Source organism: Cyprinodon tularosa, unplaced genomic scaffold (genome assembly GCF_016077235.1).
Source record: "Cyprinodon tularosa strain WSP-4 unplaced genomic scaffold, ASM1607723v1 ctg268, whole genome shotgun sequence".
Taxonomy (NCBI): domain Eukaryota; kingdom Metazoa; phylum Chordata; class Actinopteri; order Cyprinodontiformes; family Cyprinodontidae; genus Cyprinodon; species Cyprinodon tularosa.
The window spans coordinates 45,081-58,928 of NW_024038972.1; the positions used below are offsets into that span (position 1 = coordinate 45,081).

Consider the following 13,848-nt stretch of genomic DNA (forward strand, 5'->3'; position numbering starts at 1 on the left):
GTTTGGGGAAATTTGGGGTCATTGAAGGAAAACTTCTCCCCTTTTCCCTAATCTACCCAAAAAACACCAATTTTTTAAAGTTCTCTTTAAACAAAAACCCCCAAAAAATAAAACAGGCCCATCCTCAGGGTTGGGGCCCCCGAAAAAAATTTTTCCCGTTTTAAAAGATTCTTTAAAATACTCCCAAACCAAGTTTGACTGCGGTTTACCCACCAAAATTTATAGTAAACCCCCCTGAATTAAAAACCTTTCCCTTTGGGCCCAAAACAGCCCCAAAACTTTCAAATTTTCCATGGGAAAAACAAAGGGAAACCACTGCTGACTCTGTCTAAAGCTCAGTGTCTTCCCATCTGCAGATACAGTAAGCAAGGGGTGTGCGCTATAGGAGTTCAAAGTCACATTAACTGCATTGCATTGCTGAATCATCATGAGCCTGTCCTTCGGTGGACGCCACACGTCTTGGACAGAATTTCCCATCCTTATGTTTTCATCTTCATCTGACTGTTCAGGTAGGTCACTGAAATCAGATGACCTTACCTTATTAATCAGCATATCTACCTCCTTAATGACTCTCTCTTTAATCTGAGCCACTGACTGTTTCACTATCTTTACATCGGTGGGCTGTTCAGTAAGTTGATCAAACTGATAAGTGTTCTCGGGTATTTGTTTGAACTGACAGCTCTGCAGCAGGTAGAGGTAGTCTTCTGACTGTATACACTTCTCAATGTCTGATCTCCTTCTTTTCAAATCAGAAAGTTTTTGCTCCAGCAAAGTTATCTGATCGTCAGCTTGTTTCTCTGATTCTTTCTGTTTCTCTTCAATTTCCTTAACTAAATCTCCCTGTTTTCTTTGAAGAAAAGCCACTAGAGCTCTCCAAACTTGTACAAGTTGTTCAATGTCATTTACTGACATGTCCCTGCTTCTCTGAACTGAATCTTTGATTTTTCTAACACTCCCTGACATAACGTTCTCCATCTCTTTCAACTCTGAGGTCAAGTTGTCGAAAATGGCTTTTCTGTCTTTAAAGGCGCGCTCCAGTGGAACAACCTTATGTGATGTGTGGTTGTCATTTAAACAAATCAGACAAACACACTCTTTGTCGGTGCAGCAGTAGAGCTCTAGCATCTTGTCATGCTTTTTGCACACCTTGTCCTCCAGATTGGACACAGGATCAATCAGTTTGTGCTTGTTGAGGTTCTGGTGTGACTCCAAGTGTATCTCACAATACGAGGCCAAGCACACCAGGCACGTCTTGCTGGCTTTAAGCTTTGGTTTGGTGCAGATGTCACAGGTAACCTCTCCTGGTTTGGCGATGATCTTAGGCAAGTCCTTGACTCTCATGTGGTTGAAATGCTCCACCATATCTCTAAACTCTGTGTTGACCTGGAGCCTTGGTTTGTTGCCCAACTTTTTCTTACAGAGAGGACACTGTGCAGGTCCACTAACCAGACTGTTCCAGTATTGCATGATGCAACCCTTGCAGAAGTTGTGTCCACATGGAGTGGAGACAGGCTCATTAAACTCACCAAGACAGATTGAACACAGGAGCAGTTCTTCATAAAGGATGCTGCAATTTGAGGCCATATCTGGAGAGAAAAATCAAAGTAGTCATTTTAATACCAAGAAGAAGATATAGAATAGATTGGTGTTTCAGAATACAGTATATATCTATAGCTGCTTTCTTCTAGCAGTCCAGAAGAGGGCGGGCAAGAAGCCAAAAAGTCCAGAACAAAATCAAAGTTCAAAATAAAAGAACGAGACAAGAGTGCAATGTCTTGCTCATCAGTTGGAGACCCTAAAATTCCTGGCTAACTGACTATGGCAACTCTACCAGAGATCTATCCAGAGTATTCATGGCAAGACAAACCTTTTGGATTGATACCACATACGATTTTTCCTTCTATGCAGAAACTTTCAAACTTCCTAGTCATGGATTTCAATTGAAATGCCCCCAAAGGTTAAGAGTTACAAGTTTGAAAGTCAGTGTAACAGGAACCATACAGCTTCTGCATTAAAAATTTATCATTTTTACATCAAAAGTAGTTACTTTCGATTTCAAAAGACTATTCGGCGGAGGAACACCATGGAGTGAAGACGTGCTTCTCGAGGCTCCGCAAAAGCAGGGACAAAACATTTATTTTAAAGTACACCCCTATTTATAAATCAGCCTCGCATATGTATATAATGGTGCGCTTCTAATCCCTGGTTCATTTGACACCTTTTTTGGTCGCTAAGTCGTTTGCTTCAATAACTTTTCGTAGCAGGCCGCGGTCGCCGCCTCGGACCTAGCCAGCGGGCACTAGCTTCATAGCGCTCGACCCGGGCCCTAAACAGACTGGTCTGTCACTTTCGGGTTGATCCCTTGTCCCCTGCACGGTGGCACTAGGACTGATATTACTGCAGGCACGGGTGAGCATAAAAGAGTGGTTTCCATCCTTGGACGGTCCATTGTGCTAAAGCTAATTACTGGTTGCGCTCGCCCGTGTCGCTGGACTGTGACGTCATCGTCTCCGCCAACTTTCTTCGGTACTGTTTGGGACCATTTTCTGTTTAAAAGTACTGCGACTCTTGTAAAATGGACAAGAGGGAGACTACGGGACCTCTTTAGAGACGTACTGCCGCTGAGACGAGCTCCGGATCGGGCGCGCTCCGGATGGATGAGACGCCGCTGGGGAGCGACAAGCGTGGATCAGATACACCGCTCAGTGAGGCAACATTCACCAAAGCACTGCAGGGTCTGAAGCAAGACATTTGTGATACTTTCGACTCGAGGATCGACTCTCTTACTCTCACATTAAGGTCAGAAATTAATTCCGTAAAAGGCTGAGCTTAATGCTAATATAAACTCCATCCAGTCTCTTGTTGAAACTCAAGGAGCCACAATCAAATAGCTCGAGGTCTCTGCTACCACTTGCAGTGATGATTTGTCCTCCCTGCAGTCCTCCATATCTGTTTTAACGGAGGAAGTTAAACATCTAAAGGCTAAATGTGAGGATCTGGAGGGAAGATCAAGGCGTAATAATATTCGTCTCATCGGGCTGGCTGAAGGACTGGAACTGCCCAGCCCTAGAGAATTCATCTCACAGCTTCTGCGTGACCTTTTGGGATTGGAGGATGTGCCGCTTCTGGACCGGGCTCACAGGTCTAGCAGGGAAAAACCTAAAGAAGGAGCTCCACCTCGACCAATTATCATCAGAGTGCATTATTTTCATGTGAAGGAACTGATTCTGCGCCGGGCAGGAGCTGCTGCACCTCTTCTCTATCAGGGCAGGAAAATTTTTATCTTTCCAGACTTTACGTCATCAGTGGCCAAAAAACGCTCACAGTTTGGGAATGCCAAACGTCTCCTACACTCGTGCCCTGGTGTTAAGTTTGGCCTGTTCTATCCTGCTGAGTTAAGAATCACACTGCCAAATGGAGCTGTGCGCAAGTTTTCCGACCCCGAAGCTGCCACAGACTTTATTAAGAAACTGGGAGGGGGTGCTCCTTCTGACTAATAACTCTGATTTGGTTTGAGGCTGATGTTCGTTATTTCTGATTTATATCCGTGATATGGTAACTTAACTGCAAGGGTTTTTTCTTTTTTTTTCTCTCCCTTTTTTTATTTATTTATTTTTTTATTATTATTATTATTATTATTATTATTTATTTTTATTTTTTACATATTTATTTTTTTACATATTACGATCTTTTATTTATTTTTGTTTAATTCTATTTTTATACTATTATACTACTTATATTTTATTAAAATCTCCCCCCTTTTTTTTTTTTTTCTTTTTTTTTTTCTCTATCCTTATTACTGATTTATTTCCTATATATAATTTATTTGTTTATTTATATTTCTGTGTATGTATGGGTGTGTAGATGCATATATATTTATACACTTAATTAGATAATATAATTTGACCCATTTATTTTTGTTCCTGCTTTGCACTGGTGGGAGCTTGAGTTCTACTGGGTCCGTGGATGCTTGGGAAGAGGTATCTAGTAGTTAGCAAAAGGGGGTATGCGCGCATCTTGTTTGGGAAGATGCTTCAGCAATCAGGGGTAAGTTCTAATGTTCTTGTTTTGTCGTACTGTTTTTTATATGTTATTTGGTCTTTAAGTGCTATCAATGGGTCATCCTTTACACAGATTGATGGATGTCACAATCTAATCGTGATAATTTACTAAAGGGTCAGGTTTTCAAGTTTTGTAGCTGGAATTGTAAGGGTTTAAATCAACCCATTAAAAGGAGTAAAGTGCTCCATCACTTACAGCATTTGGGTGCTCAAATTGTTTTTTTACAAGAAACCCACTTGAAAATTTCAGATCATTCTAGACTCCGGAAGGGCTGGGTTGGCCAAATGTATCATTCAACTTTTCAAGGAAAATCTCGAGGTGCTGCTATTTTAATTCACAAATCAGTACCATTTGTGTCTTCTAACATTATTACTGATCCTAATGGTAGATACATTATTGTTTGTGGGAGCATCTTTAATACAAAATTAGTTTTGGCTAATGTGTACGCACCGAATTGGGACGATTATAATTTTTAAAAATTTTTTTTCACCAAGATTCCAGATTTATCTTCACATTTTCTTATCTTGGCTGGCGATTTGAACTGTTGGCTGGGCCCTTTGGACCGGTCATCAAACAATATTAACAGACAATCACACTCTTCCAAAGTTGTTAATAATTTTCTTAAAGAATTCTCAGTTATTGATGCCTGGCGCTTTCTTAACCCTACTCGTAAAGAATATACATTTTTCTCCCCAGTTCACCATACATACACTCGTATTGATTACATTCTTTTGGACAGCCGTCTGATACCGCATATCCGGTCTTGTTCTCACAATGCCATTGTAATTTCAGATCATGCTCCTGTGACATTGGACCTAGTGTTGGGAGGTGGTTCTCCTTCTGTTGTTCCTTGGCGCTTAAACACACGTCTGCTGTCTGATGATAAGTTTGTTGCCTTTGTTACTTCAAAAATAGACTTCTTCATTGCTACAAATGATACTCCAGGTACATCACCCTCTCTCTTGTGGGAGACTTTTAAGGCTTTTATACGAGGACAGATTATATCCTACAGTAGTTTTGAAACTAAACAGAGAAAGGCAAGGTTGTCAGAACTTACAACTCGAATTCTGCAGTTGGATGAACTATACGCAGCTTCCCCTTCACCCGAGGCATACATTTTTAGGTTGTCTTTACAGGCAGAGTTTGACCAATTGGCATCAGTACAAGTGGAGGAGATGCTTTTGAAGTCGCAGCACGCCCAATATGAATATGGTGACAAGGCCAGTAAATTACTTTCTCACCAACTTCGTAACGCGTCAACAAAACATTTTATCCCACAGATCAAAACTCACAATGGCATTTCTTCGGATCCACAAATAATTAATAACCAGTTCCAAGAATTTTATTCGTCATTATACGTGTCTGAATGTCCATTTGATATTTTGTCTCTGGACTCTTTCTGTGATAACCTTGTTTTTCCTGTACTAGACCGAACTTATAGTCTTAAAATGGAAGAGCCCTTGACAGTAAAAGAAGTTCTACGTGCTCTTAATATTATGCAAAGTTCAAAATGCCCAGGACAGGATGGATTTCCTGTCGAATTTTATAAAAAATTCAGTCTTAAATTGGCTCCCCTCCTGCTGAACATGTTTAGGCACTCATTTGAAACTGGAACTCTCCCACCATCCTTGTTACAGGCTTCTATTTCTGTGATCCTGAAGAAGGATAAAGATCCTTTGTCTTGTGGCTCCTATCGCCCAATTTCCCTTTTAAATGTTGACTATAAAATTCTCGCCAAACTTTTAGCCCTCCGTTTAGAAACTGTCTTGCCTTCTTTGATCAGTCCTGACCAGACTGGATTTATTAAGGGGAGATATGCCTTCTCCAATGTTAGACGGTTATTTAATGTGCTCTATAACCCCACAGATTCTTGTGAAGCAGAATTTGTGATTAGTCTGGATGCGGAGAAGGCGTTTGACAGAGTGGAGTGGGGTTACCTCTTTTATGTACTTCGACGTTTTGGATTTGGTAATAAGTTTATTTCATGGATAAAGCTCTTATACACCCCCCCCGCTTGCCTCTGTCAAAACAAATTCCATTTATTCTAAATACTTTCCTCTTTTCAGAGGCACTAGACAGGGGTGTCCCATGTCCCCATTACTTTTTGCAATAGCTATAGAGCCATTGGCCATCTCACTTAGATCCAATATACATTTAAGTGGGGTCACAAGATCAGGCATTGAACAACGGCTTTCCTTGTACGCCAACGACTTGCTTCTCTATATTTCTAAACCAGCCTCTTCAGTCCCTATTGTACTTTCAACTCTTGACCCATTTAGCCGCGTCTCTGGCTATAAACTAAACCTTGGCAAAAGTGAAATTTTTCCATTGAATTCGGTGGCTCAAAAATATTCACTTGCTTCTCTCCCATTTAAGGTTGCCCTTGATGGTTTTACTTATTTACGGGTTAAGGTCAAAAGTAAATTTTGCGAACTTTTTAAATTTAATTTTGAGCCGTTGGTGGACAAGGTCAAACAAGACCTAGATAGATGGTCTTTGCTTCATTTATCTGTTGCTGGGAGAATTAATGCGATTAAAATGAACGTGCTTCCCAAGTTTTCTTTTCTCTTTCAGTGTGTCCCTGTTTTTATCCCCGTTTCTTTCTTTAGCAAACTGGACCAAATCATCACTAGATTTATTTGGGATCATAAACCCTCTAGAATTCGTAAATCATATCTTAGGAGACCAAAAAGTGTGGGTAGAATGGCATGGCCGGACTTTATGTTTTATTATTGGGCATCCAATATTAGAATTCTTAATTATTGGTTAAAGGCAAATGACTTTGACAGTGCCCCGGCTTGGTTGGATTTGGAAACCTCATCCTGTATACGATCGTCCTTGTCTGCTTTAGTTTATGCTCCCAAATTGCTATCAGGTGCTGAAATTCCAAACAACAAAATGGTGAGTGTGACTCTGAAAATTTGGTTTCAGTTCCGCCGCTATTTTAAATTAAACTTTTTTTCTTTACAATCTCCTATCTTTAAGAACCCTTTATTCCGGCCCTCTATGATGGATAGTGCTTTCTCCGTTTGGTTCTCTCATGGTATCAAAAGCTTTGGTGACCTCTATGAGGAGGGTACATTCGTCTCCTTCGATCAGCTTTCTGAAAAATTTGACCTCCCAAAGAGCCACTTTTTTCGTTACCTACAGGTCCGAAGTTATGTTAAGGAAAAAACTTCTCTCTTTCCCTCTAAACCTCCTGTTGTTGGGATCCAAGGTTTGCCCTCCAGAGGGCGGTGTGGATCCCATTCTGTTTGGCTTCTGTTTCTGTTTGGATCCAGGGGTTTGCCCTCCAGAGGGCGATATGGATCCTTCCCTGGGAGCTGGTTCTCAGCGCACAGCTGTTTCCCATCAGCTCTGCTCATTAACCTCTCCCCATATAAGCTGTGTCTCAGCTCCTGATTCGAAGCCGCAATGGGCGGCCTCCTCAGTCCCTGATTCGGAACCGCGACCGGCCGCCACCTGTCTACCTGTGGAGCCACAATCGATGGTCTCCCCAGCTTCTGGGGTGGAGCCGCAGTCGGCGGTATACAGGTGCTGGTCATAAAATTAGAATATCATGAAAAAGTAGATTGATTTCAGTAATTCCATTTAAAAAGTGAAACTTGTATATTATATTCATACATTACATACAAACTCATATATTTCAGATGTTTATTTTGTTTAATTTTGATGATTACAAATGACAACAAATGAAAATCTCAAATTCATCATATCAGAAAATTAGAATATTACTGAAGACCAATAAAAACAAAGGATTTATAGAAATGTTGGCCAACTGAAAAGTATGAACATGAAAAGTATGAGCATGTACAGCACTCAGTATTTAGTTGGGCCTCCTTTGGCCTGTATTACTGCAGCAATGCGGCGTGGCATGGAGTCGATCAGTCTGTGGCACTGCTCAGGTGTTATGATAGCCCAGGTTGCTCTAATAGTGGCTTTTAGCTCTTCTGAATTGTTGGGTCTGGTGTATTGCATCTTCTTCTTCACAATACCCCATAGATTTTCTATGGGGTTAAGGTCAGGAGAGTTTGCTGGCCAATTAAGAACAGGGATACCATGGTCCTTCAACCAGGTACTGGTAGCTTTGGCACTGTGTGCAGGTGCCAAGTCCTGTTGGAAAATGAAATCTGCATCTCCAAAAAGTTGGTCAGCTGCAGGAAGCATGAAGTGCTCTAAAACTTCCTGGTATGTGGCTGCGTTGACCCTGGACCTCAGAAAACACAATGGACCAACACCAGCAGATGACATGGCACCCCAAACCATCACTGACTGTGGAAACTTTACACTGGACTTCAAGCAACGTGGATGAAGTGCCTCTCTTCTTTTCCTCCAGACTCTGGGACCTTGATTTCCAAAGGAAATGCAAAATTTACTTTCATCAGAGAACATGACTTTGGACCACTCACCAGCAGTCCAGTCCTGTTTCTCTTTAGCCCAGGCAAGACGCTTCTGACGCTGTCTGTGGTTCAAGAGTGGCTTGACACAAGGAATGCGACAGCAGAAACCCATGTCTTTCATACGTCTGTGTGTGGTGGTTCTTGAAGCACTCACTCCAGCTGCAGTCCACTCTTTGTGAATCTCCCCCACATTTTTGAATGGGTTTTGTTTCACAATCCTCTCCAGGGTGCGGTTATCTCTCTTGCTTGTACACTTTTTTCGACCACATCTTTTCCTTCCCTTCGCCTCTCTATTAATGTGCTTGGACACTGAGCTCTGTGAACAGCCAGCCTCTTTAGCGATGACCTTTTGTGTCTTGCCCTCCTTGTGCAAGGTGTCGATGGTCGTCTTTTGGACAACTGTCAAGTCAGCAGTCTTCCCCATGATTGTGTAGCCTATAGAACTAGACTGAAAGACCATTTAAAGGCTTTTGCAGGTGGTTTGAGTTAATTAGCTGATTAGAGTGTGGCACCAGGGGCCATCAATTTTGAACCTTTTCACAATATTCTAATTTTCTGATATGATGAATTTGAGATTTTCATTTGTTGTCATTTGTAATCATCAAAATTAAACAAAATAAACATCTGAAATATATGAGTTTGTATGTAATGTATGAATATAATATACAAGTTTCACTTTTTAAATGGAATTACTGAAATCAATCTACTTTTTCATGATATTCTAATTTTATGACCAGCACCTGTACTCTGAGCTCCTCCTGTGGAACCACAGTCAGTGGTTTCCCCAGCTCCTGATGCGGAGCCGCAATGGGCGGCTTCCACTGTTCCTGACCAGGAGCCGCAATGGGCGGCTTCCTCAGTTCCTGACCAGGAGCCGCAATCGACGGGCTCCCCTGTTCCTGACCGGGAGCCGCAATCGACGGGCTCCCCTGTTCCTGACCGGGTGCCGCAATCAGCGGCCTCCTCTGTTCCTGATCCGGAGCCGCAATCTGCAGCCTCCTGCGTCCCTGTGGAGCCACAATCGGTGGTCTCCCCTGCTCCTGGGGTGGAGCTGCAGTCGGCGGCTTCCTCTGAGCTTCCTCCTGAGCTGCAGTCGACGCTTTCCTCTGAGTCTCCTCCTGAGCTGCAGTCGACGCTTTCCTCTGAGCCTCCTCCTGAGTTGCAGTCGACGCTTTCCTCTGAGCCTTCCCCTGAGCCACAGTCGTCGGTTGCTGCTGAGTCTGTTGCTGTGTCGCTGAAGCAGAGACGGCGTCCTCCTCGACGCTTCCCGCAGCAGCTGAGTCGGCGTCCTCCTCGACGCTTCCCGCAGCAGCTGAGTCGGCGTCCTCCTCGACGCTCCCCGCAGCAGCTGAGACGGCGTTCACCTCGACGCTCCCCGCAGCAGCTGAGACGGCGTTCTCCTCGTTGCTCACCGCAGAGGCAGAGACGGCGTCCTACTCGGAGCATCCTACAGCAGCAGAAACGGCGCCTTCCCCGGAGTTCGCAGCTGCAGAGACGGCGTCCTCCTCGGCGCTTCCCGCAGCATCTGAGTCGGCGTCCTCCTCGGCGCTTCCCGCAGCAGCTGAGTCGGCGTCCTCCTCCGCGCTTCCTGCTGCAGCAGAGAAGGCGTCCTCCTCCATGGCCCCTGCCGCTTCTGAGACTCCGGCCATACGGCCGGCCACCTGAGACTCTGTCCTGCTGCCGGTCACACGGCCGGCCACCTGAGACTCTGTCCTGCTGCCGGTCACACGGCCGGCCACCTGAGACTCTGCCTTTCCGCCGGCCCCATGGCCGGCCCCCAGAGACTAAGCCTTGCTACCCGGCCCCACGGCCGGTCCCCTGAGACTTTCCTGTCCTCGCCCACCCCGGGTGGGTTGTTTTGATTTTTGGACTCTGATCTGTTTTTTGTGCCTGGCCCTCCGTGCCTGTTTCCCCCTCTGTTCGCCCTAGGTGGGTTGTTTTTGTTTATGGTTTTTTGTTTTTGGGCGTCTGGTATCCGCCCTTGAGGGGGGGGTACTGTTGGGATCCAAGGTTTGCCCTCCAGAGGGCGGTGTGGATCCCATTCTTTTTGGCTTCTGTTTCTGTTTGGATCCAGGGGTTTGCCCTCCAGAGGGCGATATGGATCCTTCCCTGGGAGCTGGTTCTCAGCGCACAGCTGTTTCCCATCAGCTCTGCTCATTAACCTCTCCCCATATAAGCTGTGTCTCAGCTCCACTCGGAGCCGGATCGTAGCCATCTGTTCCCAAGCCATGTAGCCTGTGTTACCCACAGCCATGTGTTAGCCATTGTTTCCAAGCCTTGTATTCCCAAGCCATGTGTGCCCTGTACGGTCATAGCTTCCTCATGCTATGCCCGTTTCTGACACAGGGACTCTGTTGAACTCTGCCTGTCTGAACCAGCGAACCTGTGAGTTTTTGAGTTAGTTTCTGATCCCTGAGTTAACCTGTTTTCTGTGCTCTCTGCCTCCCAGGTGGGAGACCTGAGCCAAATAATAAACATTGGACTTTATCCTGCCTCTGAGTCTGTGAGTTCTGCATCCTTGGGCTAGCAAACCAACCTCGCATCATGACACCTGTGAATGATTTGGATATACTTTTGTCACCTCCCCCACCGAAAAAGGGTCTTATTTCATGTTTGTATGAGAGATTGTGCGGTTTTCGTGAGTCCCCAATTCTTTCAATCAAAGCGGCATGGGAGGAGGACTTGGGTTTTCTGTTTTCAGATGACTTGTGGGATAAAATCCTTTACCGTGTACATGGTTCGTCACTGTGTGCCAGACATGGACTAATTCAGTGTAGGGTCCTGCATCGCACTCACTGGACTAAGGCCAGGCTTTCTAAAATGTACCCAAACGTTAGCCCGGAGTGCGATCGTTGCCATCAAACACCTGCCTCACTGATCCATATGCTTTGGTCATGCCCATCACTCAAGCAATATTGGACAAACATTTTTGCAGCCTTGTCTGAAGTAGTCCATATGTCCATCCAGCCTGATCCCTTAACTGCATTGTTTGGTGTACTTTCTGAGACGGTTTCTTTGTCAAGACTTAAGGCTGATCTGGTGTCATTTCTCACTCTGTTGGCGAGGCGTAGAATATTGCTGTGCTGGAAATCAGCTTTACCTCCCTCATTTGAAATCTGGATTAAAGATGCTTTACACTTTAGTAAACTTGATAAGATTAAATTTACCCTACGAGGTTCCACAACTAAATTTTTAAAGATTTGGCAACCCTTTTTTGATTTTATTCAGACATTGCCGTCCCGTATGGTGCCCAACTAAGTTTTGCTTTTGCCTGACCTTTCTATTTGCATTATCATATTATTTATCAAATTATTTATTCTGTCATTAATACCCATTGATGCCCTTTTTTTCTTAAATCCTCCCCCCCCCCCCCCCACCTTTTTTTTTTATTTTTTTTATTTTTTGTCTCACTATTTGGGAAGGCTTATCCATGTGTACTGTACGACTTATGTTCGGTTCTGTTATAGAAAAAAAAGTCTACATATCTTGTTCTTATATTTTTGCACATTTTGTATTTTGATGTTAAAACCTAATAAAAAGATTAAAAAAAAAAAAAAAAAAAAAAAAGTAGTTACTTTCTTATTTTTAATGGAACTGATTTTTGTTTTGTTCGTAACATTAAATTAGTGTTTCTAAGACAATATGTTTCATTGCCATGTATATGAGGATAATACTGCATATAACATTGTCACTGTTGTGACTTTAACAGTGGAGAACCCGAGGGTCCACAAGCGGGAAGCTGAAATGTATGTACCTCGGAGATTAATTAATGGATCACAACATTAGACCTACTACTATGCAAACAGGTGGCAGCTTCACTCACGTGTTTCTCTAAATTGCAAACTTTTCAAGGGAGGGTAAAATTCCTGTGTAGTTAACAATCAGGTTTGTCATATTTAAAAATGAAACAAGAGCTGCAAAGTGTCTGTATAAAATGTAAGAAGTATCTAAGGAATTGTTTGTTAAAAAAGTGCAAAAATATACTTTACCTTTCTTCTTGCTAACATACTGATATTTCCATGTATCTTAACAGCTTTTTAATGGGCTAACCTTAAGTGAATTTAATCAACTAATGCACTGTAATATAAAGGTTAAACATATAAAGGTTTTAGGTATCTGGTTAGATATTATATCAAGATTTTCCAAGCCTATATTCATATCAAATCAAGTCTGATCTCTAAGCAGCAAATTATAAGCAGCAATAAAAAGCTGTCTCTTTAAATCTGATCTAAACAAATGAGAAAAGGTTGATTTTACCTGCAGGATTGTCTCTGCTGATCTGAGTCTAACCTTAGGCATGCAATGATATATATCTGAGTAATTGCACTTTTCAGATTCTCCACCCCTGTATTTTGAACCTGCCTTTGTCGAACCTGTTTACATTTGTTGAACGGTACTGCAACCATATTGCATCTCCATGTGTTCTTTTAGAAAAATAGCATTGGAACACACCCTGGATATGTTCGATATCAGAGGCTGCATCCTCTAACGACCCGGTCTATCTGGACTGGGTCCTTCAAGGTCCATGAAAAAAAGGAGACCAGAAGAGTTTTGGCTATGGATTCAAATAGGTCCAGCCTTCTCTGGCTTTCATCAGCCCTATGCTCTGTCGCCTAGCAAATGTAACAGTTGACACACAAAGTAGGCAAAGAATGGATGCTGAAGTTCTCACTACTGTTCTGGGTGCTAATAACATTTTCGAGGAGCTTCAGTAGTAGTACAGTCATCATGAATATCATATTTTTAGTCCCAACAATGCACAGACAGTACAATCTGTGCTTTAATGTCATCCAAACCCATTTGCACAGGGACAGATAAAACATTTCAATAAATCAAACGTTACCCGCCACATATCTGACTCAATAACCATTTAAACTATCTTCATTGGTTTCAGATGGAACTATTCACATACTTGTATTATATTAGACTCCAATATCCACCACTGTTTGGTGCTATTAACCCTTTTCCTCTGAGCACCGAGCAGCCAGCTTGCTTGGACTCGCAATGAATCACGGGATACCCAAGGCTACGTAGGATACATCAGACCCGTCCTTTAAAATGGGCAAAAAGAAGGCTGCATTTTTCAGCCGCACAAAGAGGAGCCTTCCAATCTGAACAGCCCTCAGCGCCGTGCTATGACGTAATCGGCCCATGAATTTGGCCTTTGGAGGATGCAGCCACTGAATTTGAACTCAGCAACTGTTTGTTTCTCACCTCCCCTAAAGTTTTATTCTCATCTGCACAAGTAAGCATTTCACATCCTTATTATCATGCAGACGAGGCTCCTCAGAACATTACAGTAAAACATTCAAAACCCATGTCAGTGTGAATAGGAAGGCAATTATACTTGCACAATGGCTCCCCCAAAGCCGGACATACACTGTGT

General features: G+C 43.1%; 1 protein-coding gene across 1 annotated transcript; it reads right to left on the minus strand.

Moving 5' to 3' along the window:
* Positions 1 to 219: 219 nt before the first annotated feature.
* On the minus strand, positions 220 to 12,786 carry LOC119786211 (E3 ubiquitin/ISG15 ligase TRIM25-like). Its single transcript, XM_038289392.1, has 2 exons — positions 12,720 to 12,786; positions 220 to 1,586 (listed from the first exon to the last, which is right to left on the minus strand). The coding sequence occupies exon 2, from the start codon at positions 1,582 to 1,584 to the stop codon at positions 220 to 222; it is 1,365 nt and encodes a 454-aa protein (XP_038145320.1). The 5' UTR covers positions 1,585 to 1,586; positions 12,720 to 12,786.
* Positions 12,787 to 13,848: the final 1,062 nt, after the last annotated feature.